Here is a 25,102-nt window from a genome sequence, read left to right on the forward strand (position 1 = left end):
CACTGCTTGTAAGTCCAGATAATATCAAATGCAAAGGAGAATGGGAATCTGGGAGTGAAGATTCTTCCATTTTTGTCCAAAGAACATTGACATGTTCCTCTCATACCTATTGGTGAATGACCCCATGTTTCCAAGTGATGTTGTAAAGGTTAATGTTGTTGGGGAGAGGGTGAGTGTAGAATTTGTATTCTTTTCTAATTAGTTTAAGGGATTATTTTACTAATTAAAGATGTCTGATGTGTCTGGAAACTGACAGGGATATCAGTTTGTAAGGGTCATCTTTTCTTCCCTGGATTACTACAGTAAATTCCTTACTGTTATAATATTTTAATCATGCTTTTTAGGCCAGAGTTCAAAGCCCTAGCATGGTCTCCAAAGTTCCTCCTCTGTGCCATGTCTCAATGCTCACCAGAATATCCCATGTTCTGGCAAAAGCAAAGCACTTGCAGTTTCCTGAATATACTCAGCTCTCTCTTATCTCTGTGCTTTTATTTCTTGCCTAGAATATTTCCTCACCCTCATATCTTTTTAAGTAACACTTAGTCTGTCTTTCGGAGAAGGCAGTGGCACCCCACTCCAGTACTCTTGCTTAGAAAACCCCATGGGCAGAGGAGCCTGGTAGGCTGCAGTCCATGGGGTCGCTACGAGTCGGACACAGCTGAGTGGCTTCACTTTCACTTTTCACTTTCCTGCATTGGAGAAGGAAATGGCACCCCACTCCAGTATTCTTGCCTGGAGAATCCCAGGGACGGGGGAGCCTGGTGGGCTGCCGTCTATGGGGTCGCACAGAGTCAGACACGACTGAAGCGACGCAGCAGCAGCAGCAGCAGCAGCCTGTCTTTTGGTGTTCAGTTCAGGTATGAGCTCTTTCAGGATGTTTTCTGTGACCCTCGCTGCCTTCGTTAGGGGTTTCATTCAGGCTGTGAAAGCAGTCAGTGCATACGTCTCGCAGTACTACTGGGGTGGCAGTAAAGGACCCAGCTCCCAATGCAGGAGGTGTAAGAGACGTGGGTTCGAACCCTGGGTTGGGAAGATCCCCTGGAAGAAGACCCATTCCAGTATTCTTGCCTGGAGAATCCCATGGACAGAGGAGCCTGGTAAACTACAGTCCATAGGGTCGCAAAGAGCCGGACCGAAGTGATTTAGCACAGCACAGCAGTACTATTCTGATTGTTTTCTTGTCACTCTTTCTCATGTTTAATTTTCTTCATAGCTGACCACATTTTGTACATGGAGACAACTTATGGCCAAAACAGATGTAATAAACTGATGGTAAAGTAAAAATAACCAGAGAACGCAGCATAGGAAAAATAATACCTGTTAAGACCAGCTGGGTTAGGGATGGGAAAGTATACAAATGTCCAGGCTGAAAGAGCCTACATAGTTAATACAGTTGAGGTTGTATTTAGCTTTGTAAGTGATTTGCATGCTAAGTAGCTTCAGTCATGTCTGACTCTTTGTGACCTCGTGGACTGTAGCCCACCAGGCTCCTCTGTCTGTGGGGATTCTCCAAGAATGAATATTGGAGTGGGTTGCCAAGCCCTTCTCCAGGGGATCTTCCCGACTCAGGGATCGAACCTGCATCTCTTGAGTGTCCTGCATTGGCAGGCGGGTTCTTTACCACTAGCGCCACCTGGAAGCAGCCAGAATAAAGAGGAATGATTTTGTAGTTGTCACCAGACAGAAATAAATATTTAAATTCTAATTTCTAAAAGAAATTTACATGTAATTTTACACGGATGGCACTGAATGGTATGTAGAATACTTGTGTGGCAAGTTAGTAAAGTGTTTCACATGACTTTCTTGTGGTGTTCGTCAGTCTGAACAGAGAGCATAATTTTAATATGAAGCTTAGTGAGGGCATTCTTCAAGAACTAAAGATACTGTGACCCAAATATCATCCAGCTTAACTAAAGGACCTCTTCTACCTGGATCCATAGATGGACTGCATATCCTTCAAATAATGCTTTGCCTATGATTTCTCTCAGCTAAGCTTTTAATAGGAGTAGGAAACAGATAGTGCTGAATTTTCTGGCAAGGACATGGATTTAGTCAGTTGTCTGTCTCTGCCAGACAGTTTTTAAGGACAGTGATTATCTTTCTTTCCTTCTGTCTACAGTGCCTATGAGATAATGGTTACTCAATAAATAGTACTGAATGAATGGCTGTAAGTTTTGAATAATTAGATTCTGATGGTATTTGTAGACTGGTGTTTCAAGTGTGTTTTGTTATATTGCGTCGACCATATAGAAGATAATAGATGGAATTCCATTTCGGCTAGGGTTTCTCAGAAGTGGTGCCACTGACATTTGGGGCCATATAATTCTTTGCTGTAGGGGGTTTATCTGTGCACTGTAGGATAATCATCAGAATCTCTGATCTATACCATTAGATGCCCCCAAACCCCTGTTATGGCAACTTTAAAAAATATCTTCAGATGTTGCCAGGTTACCATGGAAGTAAAAAATCACCCACAGTTGAAAAAGACAGATCTGGATCCTGGATCCCCAGGAACTGAAAGGAGGAGGATCAGAACAGCTTCAGAATCACTTTCCATATTTTGACTTGTTCAGTTAAACTGAATGTTTAATTAGGTACTAAAACAAAGTCGAAGTGTTAAGTGCTGTCAGTTTTAAGTGTTGGAAGGAAACAGGATGTAAGTGGTAGAAATTGAGTAAATTGATTGACTTCTTAAAAAATTAAGGGTTATCACTGAATTGCTGAACCAAAGAAAATTAGGTACAGATCAGTAATTGAATGTTAACTACAGTGATCCTAACTATAGGAGCTTTTAGAATATTAAGCCCTACTTGGTTGCTTTCCTGTAAAGTGAGAAGCATAGCAGAATATGAAACTGTTGCTTTTGAAAACACCACCCTGTTGGCAGAATGCAAAGAGGAACTTAAAAGAAACTTTTAATAAAGGTGAAAGAGGAGAGTGAAGAAACTGGCTTAAAAGTCAACATTTAGAAAACTAAGATCATGGCATCTGGTCCCATCACTTCATGGCAAATAGATGGAGAAACAATGGAAATAGTGACAGACTTTATATTCTTGGGCTCCAAAATCACTGTAGACGGTGACTGCAGCCATGAAATTAGAAGATGCTTGCCCATTGGGAGAAAAGCTATGACAACTTAGACACCATATTAAAAAGCAGACACCACTTTGTTAACAAAGGCTGTATAGTCAAAATTATCGTTTTTCCAGTAGTCACGTACAGATGTGAGAGTTGGACCATAAAGAAGGCCAGTACCAAAGGACTGGTGCTTTTGAACTGTGGTGTTGGAGAAGACTCTTGAGAGTCCCTTGGACAGCAAGGAGATCAAACCGGTCAATCCTAAAGGAAATCAATCCTGAATATTCATTGGAAGGACTGATGCTGAAGCTGAAGCTCCAATACTTTAGCCATCTTGGGAAGAGCTGACTCATTGGAAAAGACCCTGATGCTGGGAAAGATTGAAGTCGGAAGGAGAACGGGATGACAGAGGATGAGATGGTTGGATGGCATCACTGACTTGATGGACATGAGTTTGAGCAAGCTCTGGGAGTTGGTGATGGACTGGGAAGCCTGGTGAGCTGCAGTCCATGGCGTTGCAAAGAGTCAGACATGACCGAGCGACTGAATAACAGAAGCAACAATTTAAAAATCATCTCAGTGAAGAACTGACTTTTCTTGACTATCACCTGGTTTTAATCATTTACAAGCAAAATGAATAAAGCTTCCCTAGTGGCTCAGATGGTAAAGAATCCGCCTGCTGTGCAGGAGACCCGAGTTCGAACCCTGGTCAGGAAGACTCCCCTGAAGAAGGGAATGGCAACCTATTCCAGTATTCTTGCCTGGAGAATTCCACAAACAGGGGAGCCTGGTGGGCTGTAGTCCATGGAGTCCCAACGAGTTGGACGTGACTGAGTGACTAACACTTTTACTTTCATAAAATAAAGTTAATTATTTAATATTCCTCCTCCCTAGGAGCACTCTCTAGTCTCTGCAGATAGACTGGTTTGATGATATAGGCAGATGCTTATCTTTAAAATCTATGAAGGTAGTTGATACTGTACTTTTAGAAAAATGTCCTTCTAATGTCTTAGTTGGTGACACATATAATGAGGGCCTGCCAATGACCGTGGTGCTTTGGAACATTACAGAAGCAATCATTTACATAGTTCCTGATGATCATTTTTGGCTTTCCTGGTGGCTCAGAGGGTAAAGCGTCTGCCTACAATGTGGGAGATCCGGGTTCAATCCCTGGGTCGGGAAGATCCCCTGGAGAAGGAAATGGCACCCCACTCCAGTACTCTTGCCTGGAAAATCCCATGGACTGAGAAGCCTGGTAGGCTACAGCCCATGGGGTCGCAAAGAGTCAGATACGACTGAGCGACTTCACTTTGATGATCATTTTACAGCTATGGACCAGCAACTGTTAGATGCCTCCATTCCCTCCTTTTTTGAATTGGAGTTCTGTTACAGTTATTCTATCACTTGTTCATAGGTTGAGTATTTGGGGGTGAGGAGACAAAGAAATTTTTTTCTTAGTTACAGGTCATCACATTGAGAGGAGCTGTACCCCAGGATCCTCATTCACGTGCAGGCCTGGTGCAGAGGACAAGATCCTGGATTTTGAGCTAATGATATAATGAGATGAGGCTTTGGGAAAAAGATATAAAGTATTATGACCAGAGCAGCAAGAGAAACAAGTGAAAGTGAAAAAATTCTGGCCTCATTTTTCAGTAATAATTAAGAGTACAATATTTGAACTACACGAGTGAAGAGTATGTGGGCTGGGGGCAGGGAGGGGAAGGAATGGTTGGAAGGGTATTCCATTGAAGGCCCAGAGAGAAGTAAATAAAGGAGGAAGTTTTACCCCACATTGCTCATGAAAGATATACTTTGGTTCTCTAGCCTTATACCATTGACTGTACGAAATAATGTAAAGGATATATAAGATTATGCAAAGATTAGATTCCCAAAATTGCATTTGCCCGTATGTATACCAGTAGTGAAATAAGAAAGGTGGGTTATTATTATGGGGAAAGGTTTACTGTTGATAGAAAGACATACTTGGTTTCAAATTTCTGTTCTACTGCTTACTGATGCCACTTACCTTGGGGAGGCTATTTAACACCAGCTGGATTGTATCTTACAATTTTGTGTGTGTGTGTGTGTGTGTATTATTTTGGGAGTATGTCATAAATGTATTTGTTGGAATCCTTAACTTGTCAGTGGCTAGCTCTAGTGTGAAAGGACATTGGCCTAGAATTATCTTTGCAGAATCTTCTGACATTAGAGGTCTGAAAGCTACTTAGACACTGTTTTTAGCTTTAGTGATAATGACAAATAAAAATGACCCTTTAGCTATATAATTCCTAGTCCCAAAGGAATGTATGATCTCTCTTTTTTTTTTTTTTTAAGAATGGAACAGAAAGCAGAAGATTGGCTCTGATTATTTTGCAAGCTAGAAATTCCACTTTGAACAATTAACTTACTGTTTATGCTTGAATGTCATCCTACTAGTTCACCAGGTCAGAATACCCTGGAAAAGTTGATAGGTTTGAGTGCTGCTTCTGAGACACAAACCCAGAATCTAGGTGTAGCTCCATTAAGAAGGCAACCACTAAAAGTAAGTGTCCAGTCCTGAGAACCTGTAAAACACTGATGGAGTCCAGCCCTGTTGGAAGACCCCAGTTAATTCTATTAGAGAATAGATCCCAGATTCCTTTCATCTCGGTGATTAGACCTTGGGCTAAAAGGAAGACATTTAACTCTTGCTATATTTCAGATGGGTTTCCCTGCTGGCTCAGACAGTAAAGAATTACCTGCAAAGCAGGAGACCCAGGTTTCCCTGGGTCAAGGATATCCCCTGGTGAAGGGAATGGCAACCCACTCCAGTATTTTTGCATGGAGAATCCCATGGACAGAGGAGCCTGGATGACTACAGTCCATAGCATCGCGAAGAGTTGGATGTGACTGAGCAACTAACACAGACACACACACATATTTCAGATACTGCTTGATCCTTCCACATAACATTATCTTATTTAATCCTCATTATTTCCCTGTGAAATACTTTGTATTATTCCCATTTGCAATTCCTCAAATGCCCCAATTTTTATTCATCTCCTCAGCTTTTATATGTCCTGTTCCCTCTATCTGGAATGGTTTTACTCCTACTCTTTGCCTAATGAGTCCTCACTTGTCCTTCAGAGCGCCTCTCAGATGTTACGACTTAAAGGAAGCCTTCTTTATTTTGGTTTGTTTCCTTATTACACACTGTATCTCAATAAGCACAAGAAATTATGTGATTAGTTACTTAATATCTGTCATTTATGTCCATGTGTGAGCCCCATGAGGATAGGAACTGTATCTGTCATTTTTCTGGATTATTTATATGCCAAGTATGTGCAGTTCCTTACACACAGGTACTCAGTAAATAATCAGTGTGCCATTGTGGCAAATGAATGCTGTCAGGAGTTGAATGTTTGTGTAATATAACTTCAAAAACTTCTTTCTTTAAATTACACCATACCCAGAACCCAACAGGAAGTTTCTTAGTGATTACCCAAGAGGCTCTTCCTTGTCTCTTTCAGTTCTGGATTGGCTATCTCACTAGTGTAAGTTATCCATTAACCCTGGCTTGGGTGTGGCTCTCAGGGAACTGAAAGTCTTCAATAAGCCTCCCCAGCTGTGTGTGGGTGAGCTCTGTAGAACAGTCTCGCCCTTTCTGAGCAGCTGCTTTGAAGACAGGTGCAAGGAAAGACTCCAGGACCCCACGTCCCATTAAGTAACTTTACATGAGGACACATCTGGTTTACCAGGGTTTCTGACTTCCTGCTGAACTGAATTGCTTGTTCTGTAGGAAAGCAAAACTTGACTGCAAACATACATCTAAAATGAAGAGCCCCCGAACTTTTGAGGAACAAACGGCATGCATAGTGGATGCTCTCCTCGCCGACTTCTTAGGCCCCGCTTGGCAGGTTGGTAACCGGACCCTACAACGTGCAGAGGAACCAGATGCAGGTAAGGCTTCTGGGCCTGAGGTGGTAATTGCAAGTCTGTAAGAAAATCGGAATCTGCTAACTTATTTCCTCTGAAGTCTCAAAAGGCAAACTAAATTTTCAGCAATATCTGAAGTCCCTGTAGCAGAGAAAGAGATTCTCAGTGAAGGGAGAATTTTTTGTCTATTGGTGTTGACGCTATAGTAAAGATTTTCTTGGGAGGATGGGGACTGGATTGTTTAGAAATCTAGAGAACTTTCTTCAATGCCCAGGTCCCTGGGGCTTGCCATCACTTCAGGCATTGTGATAAATGCGACTGTGCCCCATCTGTTTTAGGGGAGGTTTCCTCTTTTGATGTGGCCATCATTGCGGGTCGCCTTCGGATGCTGGGTGACAAATTCAATGGAGAATTGGAAGCTTCTGCCAGAAATGTCATCGCAGGAACCATTCGGGGACAGGTCAAGTTTCCACTACTTCTTTCTATTGTTGGCTTCTTGTTTATTCTATTTCAGACACCGTTCTCTTACTGTGCCAATACAACTGTGACTACAAATGTTCTATGAAAAATTTGGGGGCTTATTGCATCCAAGGAGATACAGCAGGAATTCTTCAATTCTAAGTCTTCAGCAGTTAATCAAAGACAAGGTGGTATTGAGGTGAAAAGCTTTTGGCACAGGCTCATCAGCCTTCTGATTGTTTCTGATTGTTTTTCATCAGAGCTGTGTTTTACACAGACACACACACTCTCTCTCTATATATATATAGCACTTTATTCTTGGTAAAACATTCTATTCTTTTAGCACCTTTTAAAATATTTTGCTGGTGAAAGTGAAAGTCGTTCAGTCATGTCCCAACTCTTTGTGAACCCACGGACTATACAGTCCATGGACTTCTCCAGGTCAGAATACTGGAATGGGTAGCCTTTCCCTTCTCCAGGGGGATCTTCCTAACCCAGGGATCGAACCCAGGTCTCCCGCATTGCAGGCGGACTTCTTACCAGCTCAGTCACAAGGGAAGCGTTTATTTTGTTGGTAGTGGGCATCTTGTTTCCCCACAAGATCCAGCAATGAAATTATATACAGGAAGGATAGGCATTTGACAATTCTGATACAATGGGGAATAAGTACTTACAGCAGCCCACTTAGGTGTATCTGGCTTTTCATCAGAGTCCTGATTCTTGGATTCTGTATTGGATATAAATACCATAGACCATGTTTTAGATGAGGTTGCTGATTAATATCAATAATGACAGCTAGTATTAACTCATTACTTCCCATGTGTTAGACAATATTCTAAATGTTTTACACTTATTATCTCATTTAATCCTTACACTACTTTATGAGGCAACATAGAAACAATTGTAGTGCAGCTTTTCCCCATGAATGTATAACATTGTAAGAGCAAACATCTAACCCAATTTTGTCCACTTGCTGTATCACACAACTTAGATTGTAGAACCTTTGGGCCAGGTGACCCCAACCTGTGAGATCTAATCCCTGATGACCTGAGGTAGAGCTGATGTAATAAAAATAGAAATAAAGTACACAATAAATGTAATGTGCTTAAATCGTCTTGAAACCATCCCCCACCCCTAGTCTGTAGAAAAACAGTCTTCCACAAAACTGGCCCCTGATGCCAAAAAAGTTGGGGACTGCTGATCGGTCCTCAATTTTCTGACTTAATATCCATTTAAGCAGATAAGGAAACTGCGTGTGTATGCTTAGTCGCTCAGTCGTGTCTGACCCTTTGTGACCTCATGGACTGTAGCCCGCCAGGCTGCTCTGTCCATGGGGATTCTCCAGGCAAGAATACTGGAGTGAGTTGCCATTCCCTTTTCCAGGGGATCCATCCAGGGATCAAACCTAGGTCTCAGGCATTGCAGGCAGATTCTTTACTCTGTGAGCCCCCAGGGAAGCCCAAGGTTCATGTGTACCACATAATTCCATTTCTGTATATACCACAGCATGCTTGCCACCAAATGGCAGGTTTCTCTCCATCACCATAAAACTGACTGCCTTTTCATATTTTGACCTTATTTTTTATTTCAATGTGGACTCATGAATTCCTACTTTATTCAATGGGTTATAATCTGTTGCTATCATTATTTATTTGTGTGCCCGAATTGCCCCAGATTCTACCAGTAGGAGTCCTTTCAGTCTGGACTGTGATTTTGGCATGTCCCTATCTTTCTCCAAGAACTACTTTAATTTCTTTTACAGAAGATCTTGTATTTTCCAAGCCACAACCTGAAATTAGCCATTTTCCTGGGAACTCTGATTTCTTTTTACAGAGAACAAAATTTGGAAACCAGGATATGGGCACTCTCACTGTGGATGCCCTTCTCAGCTTCTTTGGGTTCTGACACCCTGCTCTGACTACCATGGGCCCTCTGTGCCACACCACAGAAATCTTTCTTGGCCCCACCTAGGGCTTCCCTTGTGGCTCAGCTGGTAAAGAATCCACCTGCAATGTGGGAGACCTAGATTTGATCCCTGGGTTGGGAAGAGCCCCTGGAGAAGGGAAAGGCTACCCACTCCAGTATTCTGACCTGGAGAATTCTATGGACTGTGTAGTCCATGGGATCGCAAAGAGTCAGACATGACTGAGCAACTTTCACTTTCACTGGCCCCAAATAATGGCTTTCGGATCAAAAACTTTCGGGGAAGGATAAAGGAAGAGGAAAAGCTTAATCTATTTTTTACTTTAGAGTTTCCAAGACTTCAGTCATTTAAGCTAGACATTCAGGAGTTGACTAGCTCTACTATCATGTACTTAGGATTTTTCTTTCAAATCATTTTTTTTTTCTTTAATCATTTTTTCCATCCTGAGCAAATTGTGGGTTTGATGGGCTACTTATGTTTTTTTCCTAATACCCATTGCAATAAATTAAAAAATATTAAAATAAGAAAAGTTTATCCATTTACTCTTTAAGATTACCTTATGGGTGGGAGGGGAGTTGGACGAAGAATGGATACATGTATATATACTGTTGAGTCCCTTCGCTGTTCACCTGAAACTCACAACATTGTTAATCAGCTATATCCCAATACAAAATAAAACATTTGAAAAAATATTATCTCAAAATAAATTTACTTAATTAAAAATATGATCAAGGAAAAAAAGATTACCTTAAATACAACCAATGTGTCCTTGCCGTTCTTTGAGAAACACTTGCCTTACTGGATTCCTGCAACTCTAGCCTCCTGTACTTTTTTAGTGATACTCCACTGATAGATCTTCTGTCTTTCCCCAGGCAGGAACTGTACTTCAGAACACAGTGAAATCTCTCAGCAATGCCTGGTGTACCCAAGATTCCAGCTTGGCTTACGAGAGAGCCTTTCTGGCAGTGTCTGTGAAGCTTCTTGAACACGTGGTCCGCATGGCTCCTGAGGTGGCAAGTCAGCTGGCGAGGCCCATGATGAATATGATCAATGGCAACACTGCCATCCGAGAGTACATCCAGGGCCAGGGAGGATGGGTAAGTATTTTGGACCCCTGTCTTTGCTGGATATTGGCATTGTTTTTATATTAATATATATATTTATATTAATACCTGAGACTCCCAGTTCATGGTTCTTTCTGTCAGTTGGAAACCATGCGGGTAAATAGGACTTCCAGCTTTGCTGAAAATGACAGGATTATTCGGTGGGGGGGTGGGGGGATTGCCATGGAAAAGGGGAGCAGTCAGAAGCTCAGCCAGCAGGTCTTGGACCCCAAGTGTGCATGCTTCAGTCATGGCCAGCTCTTTGCGACCCTATGGACTGCAGCATCCCAGGCTTCTCTCTCCATGGGATTCTCCAGACAAGAATACTGAAGTGGGTTGCCATGCCCTCCTCCAGAGGATCTTTCTGACCCAGAAATCGAAGCTGCATCTCTTGCACTGTCTCCTGCATTGCAGGCAGATTCTTTACCATTGAGCTGCCGGGGAAGCCCTGGACCCCAGAGGCAGGTTGCCTAAAATACTGACTGCTAACTTTGTCAAACTAATTTCCACTTCCTTCACATAATCATCTGTGATTATATTTATGGTGAGGTTGTAACGTCAGTCTGACTTTGCTCTACCCCTTGGTAAGTTTCTGGGTCTCCTTCCCCTAACATCTTTTGCGTGTATGTTGAGGAAGTTCAGAATCATCTTACTATTGTCTAACCAAGAACAATGACATCTGCTGTGGTGGTAACGATAGGCGGCGTTCTAAGCCTCTGCCTTAGAGCATCTGCTCTGTGGAACATGTGTTTTCATTTCCAGGATGAGCAAAAGCCTTAATAGGAGCGGGCTTCCCTTGAGGTGTCTGCAGGTCTTTCTGGTTTCTTAAGGGAGTTCCTGAAGACCATCCCTTTGACTGTAGGATATTCATTGTCTTTCCTAGGAAAATCTGGAGGGCTGAAGAAGAGATGTAGCTGTTTCCCAGCCTGAACAGGACTTCTTTGACTGATCGGATGATTGATCTCTGGTGATTAAAATCGAGAAACAACCAAATAAAAACCCTTTCTCTTGTACAGCACTTAATTTAGCTGAATAATCTCTTTTCTACTGATTGTTAAAGTTAGGAGCATCTCCCAGAGGTCTACAGAGATTTTTATACTTTCTGTTTTTACATGAGGGGTCTTCCAGTGACGCAGTAGTTTTAATGAGATTTTTAGTGCAACAAAGACCTCCAGATGCAAAGTAATGACTTTAGAAGTGGAGTTCCAGGCAACAGAGCAGGTTGCTGGAGACGGTGTAGGGAAAAGGGAGCCCACAGTGAACCATTCCATCAGATTTAGCTCCATCTTCTGATAAGGCATCTTGTCTACTAATTTTGCAGTCTAAAGCATTTCAGGGAGATCTTTGGTTTAGAAAATCTTGTTATTTTAAGTTGAGGATTTTCTTTTAAATTCATAACCTAAATCTCATGTTAATTTCACTGGAGCCAAATTATATTATCTATTGTCAAGGCTGGAAGCAAGAAAATAGCAGTCTGTTCATCTGCTTTTCTATTAGAAAGGCCAAAAAGCAACAGAGCAGTCACTGCGTTTCTATCACTACAGGATACGGGAAGTGCTGGCCCGCTTCTGGGACTGTAGCGCCATCTTATCTTAGATGAAGCTAGCTGTGTACATGCCACAGTGTTTCTCGAAGTGCAGTTCACTTACCACTTGTGGACGTTATACGTTGCTGATTTCCAGGCTGTATCCCTAGAGATTCTGTTTTGGTAGGGGTAGGCTGGGCCTAGGATCCTACCTTTTTAATTGGTCCCACTGGTGATTCTGATGTGCATACAAATTTTTAGAACCATCACGTTCGAGCAAGGGTTGGGGAATTACAACCCACAAACCAAATCAGCCCACAGCTTTTTTTTTTTTTTTAAAGAAAGTTTTATTGGAATGCAACTACACTCACTTGTTTACATATTACCTATGGCTGTTGTAGCATTGCAACCGCAGAGTTGAGTTATAGCAGACACCATATAGCCTGTCCTGTAAAACCTAAAATATCTACTCCCTGGCCCTTTCCAGACCTCTGCTGTAGAGCTCCATGACCATTTCTCCTTGAGTAATTTAAACTCTGTGGCAATCCTGATAATTCTAAAAGAAACCATAGGTAGGATGACTCTTTTTATCAGAATTTAGTTTGAGTGTTTGTTAGTTCTTGCATAATCCACACTTTCTCTAAAACAAATCAGTGAACTCCTGGACTCCTGAGTATTCGACAGAGGTGTGTATTTCCTTGGTCCTGCCACAAGTGATTGGAACTTACTGGAAGTAAAACATATGGTTTCTATGATCTGTGTATCACATAACAGTTCTTAATAATCTCATGGATTAATAGACAGTCATCAAGTAGAGACTTCTTCATCTCTAAGCTCCAGAAACTAGATGACTTACCTAAACATCAAGAAGAAAAGCACTACTGTTTAAGTGAGGCGTTAATGGCTTTGGCTTAAGTTTAACAAAGCTAACCACATCCCCTCCCTTCAACCAGCCAGCTATCTGGCTCCTCTAGATGTACAGATATACAGATATAGTGCTGCTAATATATTTTGACTTTTTCAAGTTATGCTATTTCCTCTATTCTTCAATAAATTAAGTTGGTAATCCAGAAATGAGATTTCATGTTTCTCTTTAGTAGAAAGTAGCTTTTCTTGCTACCAACTTCAGACACTTGATGTATTCCTTTGTCCCTTACATTACTGTAAACCCGACATGGTGAGTTTTGTGGTATTTGACCTCTTAGGTGAAATCATTATTTTCACTTTGACTAACGCTGTTCTGTTCATGAAATAAAATTCTCTCTGTGCGTTTGATCTAATTCTCAGCAAGTGGAATCTAAATTGAATGATATAGCAACAGGAAGCAGATTGCTGGTTGCCAAGAGCAGAGATTGGGGATTGGGGTAGAGAAAATAGGTGAAGGTGGTCAAAGGGTACAAACTCCATATGAGAAGTTCTGGGGATGAAATGTATAGCATGTTGACTATAGTTAACAATCTTGCTTAGTCACCAGTCGTGTCCAACTCTTTTGCAACCACATGGACTGTAGGCTTCTCTGTCCGTAGGATTTCCCACGAAAGAATACCAGAATAGGTTGCCATTTTCTCCTCCAGGGGATCTTCCTGATCCAGAGATTGAACTCATGTTTCCTGCATTGCAGACGGATTCTTTACTGCTGAGTCACCAGGGAAGTGCATGTTTATCAATACTATAAAATATATTTGAATCTAATGGAGTAGATTTTTAAAATTCTCAATGCACACACAAATTGTAGCTATGTGAGGTGATAGGTTTGTTAACTAACTTTACTATGGTGATCATTTTACAAACATATATATCAAATAATTGCATTGTATGCCTTAAATTTACACAATGTCATATCTCAATAAAAGTGGAAAAAAAATAAATTGAATGATAAGTATTAGAGGTCAGCAGTGTCCTCTTTTTATTCTTCCCCCTCTTAGCCATGCCAGCTCCCTTTTGTTGTCCTATGAGGCCCATAAAACATCAGAATGTGAATCTAGCTCCAAGTATACTGTAGTATCTTTTTTGGGGGCCATGCCACACAGCTTGTAGGACCTTAGTTCCCCAACCAGGCCACACCAGTGAAAGGACAGAGTCTTAACCACTGGACCACCAAGGAGTTCCCCTGTTGTGTAATACCTGGAGACAGAGGATATGGTGCTAGGCAAATAGATAAGGCAGCTCTGTCCTGGGTGTTGTGTTTGTTGCTAGGCCACCCTCTGTCCTAGGAGAGCTGAAGTGATTTGGGCTGCGTGAAAGAAACACTGTAGCCCAGAGATCATGAATGCATTTAGACTGTCTGATTTTAACAACTTGATTTCACCATAGACAAATCATGTGACATTGGGCAAGGAATCCAACTCCTTTGTGCTTATGTTCCCACAATAGGATTATTGTGAGGGATAAATGATACAATATACATTGTGAAGGGTTTAGCCTAATGCCTGGAATATGTTAAGCACTGCTTGAACAATTCAGACTCTGTGGTTTGAAATTCATAAAGTTCTAGCTGGACTTTTTTCTCTTCATTAATTCTGCCTCCCACAAAGGCAAACCAGTCTTATTTTACATTTCACCTCAATGTGATTCCTAAATCTGACTTATTTTCCTTCTTCCGAAATCCATACCCACAAACTCTAACTCTTTATTTCTATTGACCTTTCTTATCCCCACACTTTCCCAGATTGCCATCCAACTAACTCAAAACCTCAGTCATTTTTCCTTTCTCCCTCTCCCTGGCTCTATGCCCCCAGTTAGTCTTGCTCACTATTCCTTCCTTTTTGTCCTGATTCTTCCTACAAGAATTTATTACCACCTGCTGGGACTTCTGATAAAACCTCCTAGTTATGCTTTCAGTTGATCATCCTGTTGAAAGCTTGACCCATTCCAATCTGTCCCATATATTACCACCAAGTTGGCCAAAGCTGTGACTTTTTTTTGGTCCCTTTTTGGATATGGTATAATTCATTCTGAAATTTTACATGCCACTAAACAAGATTTTGAAACTTTAATAAAATGTATCAGGACTTCCCTGGTGGTCCAGTGGTTAAGAATCTGCCTGCCAGTGCAGAAGGCATGGATTCTGTCTCTGGTCCAGGAAGACTCCACATTCTGCAGGGCAACTAAGCTAATGTGCCACAACTACTGAGCCCACATTCTAGAGCGTGTGCTCCACAACAAGAAAAGCCACTGCAGGGAGAAGCTTGTGTACCACAACTGGGGAGTAGCCCTCACTTACTGCAACTAGAGAAAGCCTGTGTAGCGACGAAGACCCAGCACACCAAAAACAAATAATTAAAAACTAAAATAAAAATCCCTTTAAAAATGTATCAGATGGGGGCACTTACTGTTTAAAAACTACGAATCATTTTCCCAAAGCATTGCTTTGATTACCATTCTCTTGAAATCTTTCAGTAGAAGGTAATTGGATGTATTCATTACCTTGGTGATGGTTTCATGAGTGTGTACACATACCAAAACTTTTTATGAAAGTTTGAAATGTGTAGTTTATTGTATGTCAGCACTACCTCAATAAAGTTTTTTGTTTTTTTTTTTAATCAGTGTTTTCCTATTTCCCATCAAATAAAGCCTGACTTTTCAGCCTGGTATTCAAGTTCCCTCAGGGTCTGGCACCAACTGCCTTTTCTAGTGTTACGGATCAGGACTCTTTTCTCCATAAGCCATGCTCCAGTCAAACTGAGCCATCATTAAGCCGCCCTCCGCCTACTGCTCTCTGTTTTCTACTGCTTTCTCTCAGGCTCTCCAGACATCTTCAAGACCCAGTTCAAATGTTCCTTCCTCTGTGAAGACTATACAGATAAGGGATTTCCCTGGTGGTCCAGTCGCTAAGACTCCACGCTCCCATAGCAGGGGGCCTGGGTTCGATCTTTGGTCAGGGAACTAGATCCCACATGCTTGCATGCTGCACCTGAAGATCCCACATGTTTTGACAAAGATCGAAGATCCCAAGTGCAGCAACTAAAACCTGGGGCAGCCAAATAAATAATTTGTTTAAAGGCTATCTAGATAATCCAAGTAAGAAGTGATCTTTACCTTCTCATAATAGTTTTTTTTCTGGCTCTGACTCTGACTGTCTTCTCATAATTTTGTTTGCACCACATCTATGGTCTTATCACAAATGGTCTTGCTGCTAAGTCGCTTCAGTCGTGTCCAATTCTGTGCAACCCCATAGATGGCAGCCCACGAGGCTCCCCCGACCCTGGGATTCTCGAGGCAAGAACACTGGAGTAGGTTGCCATTTCCTTCTCCAATGCATGAATGTGAAAAGTGAAAGTGAAGTCACTCAGTTGTGTCCAACTCTTAGCGATCCCATGGACTGTGGCCCGCCGGGCTCCTCCGTCCACGGGATTTTCCGGGCAAGAGTGCTGGAGTGGGGTGCCATTGCCTTATCTGACAAATGGTCTTAAATTATAGTTATTTGTGTGTTTACCTTTTTTGGACATAGTTGGCTTTTTAAGCAACCTCTACATCTGTTTCACTTTGATAGTATATTTCACAGGGTCCTTAACACTAGGCAGATCTCCCCATTCTTACCACTTGTTAAGAACATGAGCCAGGCAAGGCTCATTCTTTACACCCTGCTGATTATTCAAGCTCCTTTTTTTGGTCTGCTTTCTAATTGCTTTTGAACCAGTTCAAAAAACTCTTCATTGTTTTTTAATCTTAATATAGTTGAAAACTTCTAGAACAGCAGGTAACCCCGTTGTCCTGAGACATGTTAATAAACTGGGGGAAATACTCTTGTTCGATTGAGCGTGGTAAACACTGCATCTTATATCCTCCCTCTGCATTCGTGATATAGCATAGTGGAGAAAAGTCCTGAAGTGAGGAAAACAGTTAAACTTTAACCTAGATCACAAAAATAAATATAATATAAGACCATCTGTGATAAGATCATAGATGTGGACCTCTCAAATGTGTGTGTGGGTAGCAATTTAGATGTCCCATGATAACATCAAACTCATTGTGTTTAAAACAGGACCACTTTTTTTTCCTCTTTAAACCCATTTCTAGGTAAAGCCATTCCTTTCCTCTCCCTGCCAAGAAGTCAACAGTGAAGGCCCCCATCACGGGGATTATTGAAATAGTCTCCCAGACCTGCCTTTAGGTTTGAATTACTCCAAACTCATTTCAGAGTAATATTACAAACATGCAAAAGTGATCATTTTGCTCAGAGGTTTAAAACTGGAGAGTGGGTCTCTGTTGCTTGTATCAGGAGAAAATGCAAACCACTTTAGAAGCCACACAAGGTCATTCATGATCAGGCCCCTTATCTGCCTTTCTAACCTTATTTATTGCTTTCCTAGCCTCATTACCCTCCTTGTTTCAGTCCCACCAATTCACCTAAGTTGCTTTCATTTTCAAGATTAATATTTATTAACACCATTTTCTTGGACTGGATGCCCCTTTCGCCTCATATCCCTCACCCCCTCATTTCCAGTGACTTAGTTCAAGATCACACAGACACTCTGCTTTATCCAGAGCTCGGGCTTTGGTTGGTTCTTGGATGGGGCTTCCCTGGTGGCTCTGATGGTAAAGAATCTGCCTGCAATGCAGGAGACCTGGGTTTGATCCCTAGGTTGGGATCCCTGGGAAGATCCCCTGGAGGAGGGAATGGCTATCCACTCCATTATTCTTATCTGGAGAATCCTGTGGACAGAGGAGCCTGCAGGGCTACAGTCCATGGGGTCGCTAAGAGTTGGACATGACTGAGTGACTTGACTTTCACTTTGGATGTACTGAGCACTCCTGGGCTGACTCTGCTAATCTGTTCCTGCCAATTCCCTCCTTCAGCTGGACCTTCATCCTCCTTTTCTGTTCTAAAGAAGTACAGCCTTGACACATTAAATAAGTTCTCCTCAGCTCCTGAGATTTGAGGTCAAGTGTATGGGTGTGAGAGTTGGACTATGAAGAAAGATGAGCACCGAAGAATTAATGCTTTTGAATTGTGGTGTTGGAGAAGACTCTTGAGAGTCCCTTGGACTGCAAGGAGATCCACCCAGTCCATTCTAAAGGAGATCAGTCCTGGGTCTTCTTTGGAAGGACTGATGCTAAAGCTGAAACTCCAATACTTTGGCCACCTCATGCGAAGAGTTGACCCATTGGAAAAGACTCTGATGCTGGGAGAGATTGGGGGCAGGAGGAGAAGGGGATGACAGAGAATGAGATGGCTGGATGGCATCACGGACTCGATGGACGTGAGTCTGAGTGAACTCTGGGAGTTGGTGATGGACAGGGAGGCCTGATTCACGGGGTCGCAAAGAGTCGGACACGACTGAGCGACTGAACTGACTGACTGACTGACTGAGACTTGGGTTGTATCCTCCCTGCCCACAGCTCCAAGTGGGAAGGTTGCTCAGCTTTTGAGAGGCTCCATGTTTTTATTTGTACAATGGCCCGGATGATAATCCCTATCTCACAGGATTGTAGTGAGAAGTGTGTCAGAGTCTGTGGTAAGGCAGTTGGCACAGTGTCAGGCAGAGGCTCAAAAAACTTCTCCTGAGCAATTCATCCATCATTCTGTTGCAGTGAAAAGGAAAAAAGAAAAAAGAAGAATGAGTTTTTCCTGTCTTTCCTGAGAACAAAGAAGATATCAGTGAGCAAACCTTATTACTCCTGTGCTAAGTCACTTTAGTCATGTCCAACTCTTTGCAACCCTGTGAACTGGGGCCCACCAGGCTCCTCTTCTGTGGGATTCTCCGGGCAAGTACACTGGAGTGGGTTGCCATTCCCTCCTCTAGGGGACCTTCCTGACCCAGGGATCGAACCTGTGTCTCTTATGTCTCCTGCACTGGCAGGTGAGTTGAACTGTGGTGTTGGAGAAGAATCTTGAGAGTCCCTTGGACTGCAAAGAGATCCAACCAGTCCATTCTGAAGGAGATCAACCCTGGGATTTCTTTGGAAGGAATGATGCTAAAGCTGAAACTCCAATACTTTGGCCACCTCATGTGAAGAGTTGACTCATTGGAAAAGACTTTGATGCTGGGAGGGATTGGGGGCAGGAGGAGAAGGGGATGACAGAGGATGAGATGGTTAGATGGCATCACTGACTCAATGGACGTGAGTCTGAGTGAACTCCGGGAGTTGGTGATGGACAGGGAGGCCTGGCGTGCTGCGATTCATGGGGTCGCAAAGAGTTGGACACGACTGAGCGACTGAACTGAACTGAACTGAGCTCCATCTGTGAAGCCCCTTGATCACTCTTAGGTTTACTTTATTTTTTATTTATTTTTTATTTTTTTGTTTAGTATGGTTTATTAAGCTGTGCCTTAGTACAGACGCTGGGGCTTGCCCATGGTGCTCTTAATGTACACGGCTCTGACGTTCTGCCAATTTTTCTTGAGCAATGATACCAGGAAGTTGACAGCTAAGTGGATGTTGTACACAAGCTCATCATCTGTCATCTTCACGTGGCCAACAGCCACTGCCAGACACAGCACCTTCTTCATCTGCAACTTGATCGTGGACTTCACTTCATCAACTTTGGCCACCATGTTCTCATTGTGGGTCAGCAAGGAAGGGAACTTGCCAGCCTTGTTCAGGCCTGGGCCCAGGATTCGGGAGATCTGCTTGATCAGAGACTCTGAAGCCAAAAAGGCATCATATTTCTTGGCCAGCTTCTTGACCAGTTTCTTATTCTTGTTGAGTTTTTTCAGTGCCTCGATGTCCATGTGGGGGATATCCACAGCCTTGGCTTCATCACAATGCTGCTGGTCCCCCAAGACACACACGGAGAACTTGGGGCGGGGAGTGGACTTAAGCCTGAAGGTGCCCGAGAAACGTTTGTCCTTCTGAGGGTCATATTTCTTCAGGCTGATCTGAAGCTCCACCGTCTCCAAAAACTTTCCAGCGCAAGCGCGGAAACTTTCCTGCTGGTTCCCGTGCAGGACTTCCCGCACCGCCTCGTAGAGGGTGTCGCGGGAGACTTTGCTGCTCATAGTTCCCTACGCCGCGATAACCGGAAAAGAGCTTAGGTTTACTTTAAACAACTGTTCCTAATCTAGTTTGTTCCTAATGTAGTCTGTAACTAAGTTTGCTTTTCTGCCCTCTAACTCTGCATTAGCTACCTTTTGTACCTATTATTCTTTGACTCTATGCTAATTACATCCTATATCTGGTGCTCACCTTTACAGCACTCTCTCTGCAGACCCCACCTGGTAGTTTTTCTCCTTGTATTATAGAAAGAAGGCCCAGGAGCGCACTACACAAAAGAGAGTGGACAATTATTGGGCTACCTGACACCAGCCCGTGACTGTTTTTGAAACAATGCAAGAGGAAGAATACAAGATCTTTATACTTTTGTTCCTCATCACCTACCCCAGCTGGGAGCCCTGATCATGTATAAGCCTTTAGACTCCTCATGGAAGTTGGGGGCACAGATCTTGGGCACGAGCCTGTTGTGTCTGCCCTCTGTTGTCTAAGGATTAATGCCACCTTTCTATTTCCTCCAAACTGCCTCTGTATTTTTTTATTCAGCTTCAGTGGGCACAGAAACCCAAGACTTTTGGCAGCATCAGTTCCTTCATTCTGCAAATGGTTGCATGCTTCCTCTGCCGGCATGTGCCTAAGACAGGAGGAACGAGGGCAGGGCACAACCACTGAAAGAGTGACAGCCATTGAGGACACAGCAAAAGCTGGTTAGAACCTACTAGGCCCACGATAGCAGAAGATTTGACTTCCAGTGGACCTTGATCATTTTTATTCACTCATTGTAATACATCAGTTAGGTCACACACACCACAGGCACCAGGACATTTATGACTGGCCATAAAAGGCCAAAATTGGGTGGTAGCCCAATTCCTTGAAATCCCCACCCCTTCCCCAAAGTAGCTGGCATAATTTTGCCACTCACTGGCCTATGAAATTACCCAACCCATAAACACTAACCACGCCCACACCTCAGGGCACTCTTGCCTCCTGACACAGACGACATTCTGTCTATAAAATGTGTATCTCTGCTTTCACTTCACTATGGCTCATTCTTGAATTATTTTCTGCCTCAGAAAAGGACCTTCACTTGGAATCTATCCCAGAGGCTCACCCAAGACCTAGAACATGATCATCCTCTCATGCCTCATTTTCTTGCAACCTCTTTATAAAAGATATTAATAAATCCACTTCTTGCCTATCACTTTGCCCAGGTGGCTCAGTGGTAAAGAATCCACCTGACAATGCAGGAGACGCTGGAGACATGGGTTTAATCCCTGGGTTGGGAAGATCCCCTGGAGGAGGAAATGGCAACCCACTCCAATGTTCTTGCCTGGGAAATCCCATGGACAGAGGAGCCCGGCGGCTACAGTCCACGGGGTCACAAAGAGTCAGACACAACTGAGCAACTGAACATGCATGCGCATGCACCTTCCCCACTAGAATAAAGGGTCCTTGAATGAGGACAATTTGTTGTTCACTTCTGAAGCTTCCCTCTTCCCCATTCTCTTGCATGTATAGGGATTTCATAAATATTCATTAAATGGACAAATGAAGGAAAAATGAATGACCAATCAAATGAAAACTGAGACTTCAGGTTTGATTATATTTTGAACAAGACACCAAGCCTCACTAAGAGCTCTAACTCTATCAAAAAAAAAAAAAAGGTGAATTTCTTCAATTGAAAATTATCAGTTGACCTTTGCCTCTTGATTGTTTCTTAAACCAAAGGCAGAGTGTGATTCCTTGTGTAGCACATGGGAAGTTGACCGTGAAGCTCATGACTGGTGGACTGAAAAACATAATGAGATCCCAGAATGCTGCAATGACTAGAAGCCGATTGGAAGATGGGTAGGGGACTTTACAGCTGTGGATGATGTGAAAACGAGCAAAGCAAATTAGCTGCATTAGAGGTGTTTTGATTATTATTATTGGAGTAAATTGCTTTACAGTGATGTGTTAGCTTCTGCTGTATAACAACTTGACTCAGCTATAAACATACATTTATCCCCTCCCTCTTGAACCTTCCTCCCACCTCCCAGGTCATCACAGAGCACCAAGCTGAGCTCTCTGTACTCTACAGCAGCTTCTCACTAGCTGTCTCTTTTATGTAATATTACTGATTACTAGAAAAGTGCAAATCAAAACTATAATGAGGTATCAGGACACACTGGTTAGAATGGCCATCACACACACAAAAAAATCTACAGATAATAATTGCTAGAGATGGTGTGGAAAAAAGAGGTGTTTTATAAGCCTCCTCAGTGTTCATTTCTAAAAAGAGAAGTAGTTGATTCTGGAGATAAAGAAGGTCATTTCTTTCTGGGCCACTGAAGCCCTCTGGGGGGGACTCTGCCTCAGTAATAGCACCATTTCTTTTATAACACTAGCCCTGCTGCTGGGTCAGCAGCATTCAGGGAAGTACTGTTTGCCAGGTTTCTGGTCCTCCCTGTAGGGAAAGCCCATCTGCTCCTGGCATAGTGAAGGTGCCCAGGCAAAGACAAGCAGAGACTGTGCCAGGCAAGAGACCTAGAGTTAACTGATGGAATGAGTAACCAAGTCAGAGTGGATGTCTCACCAAGGCCTAACCACAATAGTTAGTTATCACAGTAGAGCTATTTTAGGTATGCTCAAAACCATGTGAAGTCCTGTGGGCCACACAAATGTACAGAAGACATTATCATTGCCTTTGATAAGCTTAAAACTATAAGAGGCATTTTATATGTTTTCCTTTGAATAATTTCCTCTTTTAAATAAACTTATGGGAGACAAAGAACATGTGGAGAAACTAAGCTTCCATAGCCGAACATAAAGACATACTGAAGAGATTCAGATTTAGAGAAATTCATAGTGAGATGGAGTTGGGGCAGGATCTTTGAAGCAAGGAATAACTAACCAGGCTTTATTTTCATCTTGGCAAAAACCAGGGGAAATGATGAGAAGTAACCAAAGATATCGGAGAAGGCAATGGTAGCCCACTCCAGCGTTCTTGCCTGGAGAATCCCAGGGACGGGGGAGCCTGGTGGGCTGCCGTCTATGGGGTTGCACAGAGATGGACATGACTGAAGTGACTTAGCAGCAGCAGCAACCAAAGGTATGGCCGTAGAATGAACAAAGTCTTAGCGTGATGTGGTTGGATAGGTTGGTTGGGGATATTTGATGAGGAAGGGCTTGGTGACAATCTGAGGAAGCTGTACTGGTTCCCATCGACTATCAGTAAGGACTCCTGTTGTTCCGCATTAAAGAGAAGTCTTCACTTTTTAAAAAATTTACTTATTTGTCTGTGCCAGGTCCCAATTAGGGCATGGAAGCTCTTTGATCTTCATTGTGGTGTGCAGGATCTTAGTTATGGCATGTGGGATCTAGTTCCCAGTTAGGAATCGAACCTGGGCCTCCCACATTGGGAGCATGGAGTCCCAGCCACTGGACCACCAGGGAAATCCTGAGTCTTAACTTTTATCTCAGCCTTAGTTACCAAGAGATACTAGATTGGGAAGATACAGATAGGAAGAGGACTAAGAGCTTATCACTGCAGGAATCCAAATGTGAAATGGGGATGCTGGTATACATGGGAACAGAGAAGACAAGTTGAAGGTGAAAGACATGGTAACCAAGAAGATGCTTATGAAGCACTGAGTGATTCACAGATACGCAAAGGATATATAAGATCAATGGTCCTGGGATACAAGGGAAGGCAGGAGTAGTGAAATTAAAGCCGAGACTAATAAGTGGCTTTTCAAGGTAAAACGTGCCTCCTCAGAGAGAAGGATGTTCTGAGAAAATGGAATGTCTTTCTCGTCTAGTTTATCTTGTCCTAATGATTCACTGATATTCTCTTTGGTTAAAGATTTTTTGTCCTCTAACTCCCAATCCCTATGACACTGATGTTTCCCCTTAAACTGGCACATTCCCCTCTGGTCGGAACAGGTGACAGAGTGATTGACGCCCCTCCCTGTTGTCATCTTTCTTCTGAACAAATACCAGTGGCAGGTGAGGCAGCAGTGAGATGTTCCTTCCTGACTCCTTTTCAGGCGCTACAGTTTTACTTTCCACTTGAGCCCGCCTTTGATGGTTCTGATAAAGTGTTTATGACTCTTTTACTGCATGGAACTGTTGTGTTCACTTAGGGTTTATGCTGGACTGGTTTAAGTGGTTCATTGTAAAAACTCTTCGATTCTTTAAGGTATTTGCTAATCTTTGCTGAATGACCTGTTTTCCTTCACCAGCTCTTGATCTACCCACAAGATACAAATGAGTCAACAGAATTGTTATCAAAAAGAATTATGCTCCTATTGTCCTCCAGTACCTGTAAAAAGAAGTGTGAACAATTAAGTAGTAACCTAGATTTATTAAACATAAAACAGGTGCTTTGTTTTCACCTTCAGTTTGTTTTTTGCTTGCTTGAGTGGTCTGCTCAGGAAATGGCCTTTTGGCTAAGTGGGTTTTTGAGGTTTAGTTATTTCACGATATTTCTATATCTTTGGTTTGAGAGTGGAACAGAATCCTGAGCATTGCTGCTTGGTTTTAAAGAAGATCTGCAGTTCTGCTAAGACGCTATTTTCAGATCCTCATACGTTGGATCTCAGCAAGTTTTTCTTTCTTATTGACTGTCTTATTTTCTTTCTTATCTCCATCTTATCCCTCCCTAAAAAGAGAATAAAGTTAGAAAGGGATTATTCTGAAATATGGGCTCAAGGAAAGTAGATGTAAATTTTATTCTATGAGCTGTCTGTCTGTTACTTTACCAGTCAAGTTCTGATTTCGATTGAAGTGAAGACATTCTAAGGTCACAGAGTTTATGTAACTGTAGGTCTCTCAGCTGTCCAAATATAGGAAATCACTTTCTTTCAGGGTTATTCTTTCCTACTTTGCAAATAAGCAAATTCATTTGGAATATTTTAATTTTTATCAGTAATTAGATCTATATCTTTAGTTCTGAGATGCTTTATGAACTGGTTAAGTGTTTTTCATGTTCTGGCTTGTTCATTATTGTATATTCAACCCTTGATATAGTCCAATACTTAGCATTCAGTGGAAACTCAATAAATTTTAACAGATTAATGGATTTTTGCAGGGGTGTTTTTTTTTCCAATTTAAAAAATGGTATGACAATTTTAAAAGAAGAACTTTAAAAACCATCCTTAATCCCAACACTTATTCAATTGA

The 25,102-nt window shown here is 42.4% G+C and overlaps 2 protein-coding genes across 2 annotated transcripts; one reads left to right on the plus strand and one right to left on the minus strand.

Annotated features, from left to right (window-relative positions):
* The first annotated feature begins 80 nt into the window (after nt 1-80).
* Nucleotides 81-11,461, plus strand: BCL2L15 (BCL2 like 15). Its single transcript, XM_052636619.1, has 5 exons — nt 81-169; nt 6,857-7,017; nt 7,332-7,453; nt 10,249-10,473; nt 11,363-11,461. Exons 1-5 carry the CDS (start codon nt 153-155, stop codon nt 11,378-11,380), a joined length of 543 nt encoding a protein of 180 aa, XP_052492579.1. The 5' UTR covers nt 81-152; the 3' UTR covers nt 11,381-11,461.
* A 7,817-nt stretch (nt 11,462-19,278) lies between these two features.
* LOC128045460 (60S ribosomal protein L10a-like) lies at nt 19,279-19,947 on the minus strand. Its single transcript, XM_052637956.1, has one exon. The coding sequence runs from the start codon at nt 19,945-19,947 to the stop codon at nt 19,279-19,281; it is 669 nt and encodes a 222-aa protein (XP_052493916.1).
* Between the last annotated feature and the right edge of the window lie 5,155 nt (nt 19,948-25,102).

Source organism: Budorcas taxicolor, chromosome 3, assembly GCF_023091745.1.
Source record: "Budorcas taxicolor isolate Tak-1 chromosome 3, Takin1.1, whole genome shotgun sequence".
NCBI lineage: Eukaryota > Metazoa > Chordata > Mammalia > Artiodactyla > Bovidae > Budorcas > Budorcas taxicolor.

Coding starts and splice junctions, on each gene's coding strand:
- BCL2L15 (XM_052636619.1), top strand. Junction 7,018..7,331: donor TGCAGAGGAACCAGATGCAG/GTAAGGCTTCTG, acceptor CATCTGTTTTAG/GGGAGGTTTCCTCTTTTGAT. Junction 7,454..10,248: donor CAGGAACCATTCGGGGACAG/GTCAAGTTTCCA, acceptor GTCTTTCCCCAG/GCAGGAACTGTACTTCAGAA.
- LOC128045460 (XM_052637956.1), bottom strand. CDS start 19,947: ATGAGCAGCAAAGTCTCCCGCGACACCCTCTACGAGGCGGTGCGGGAA.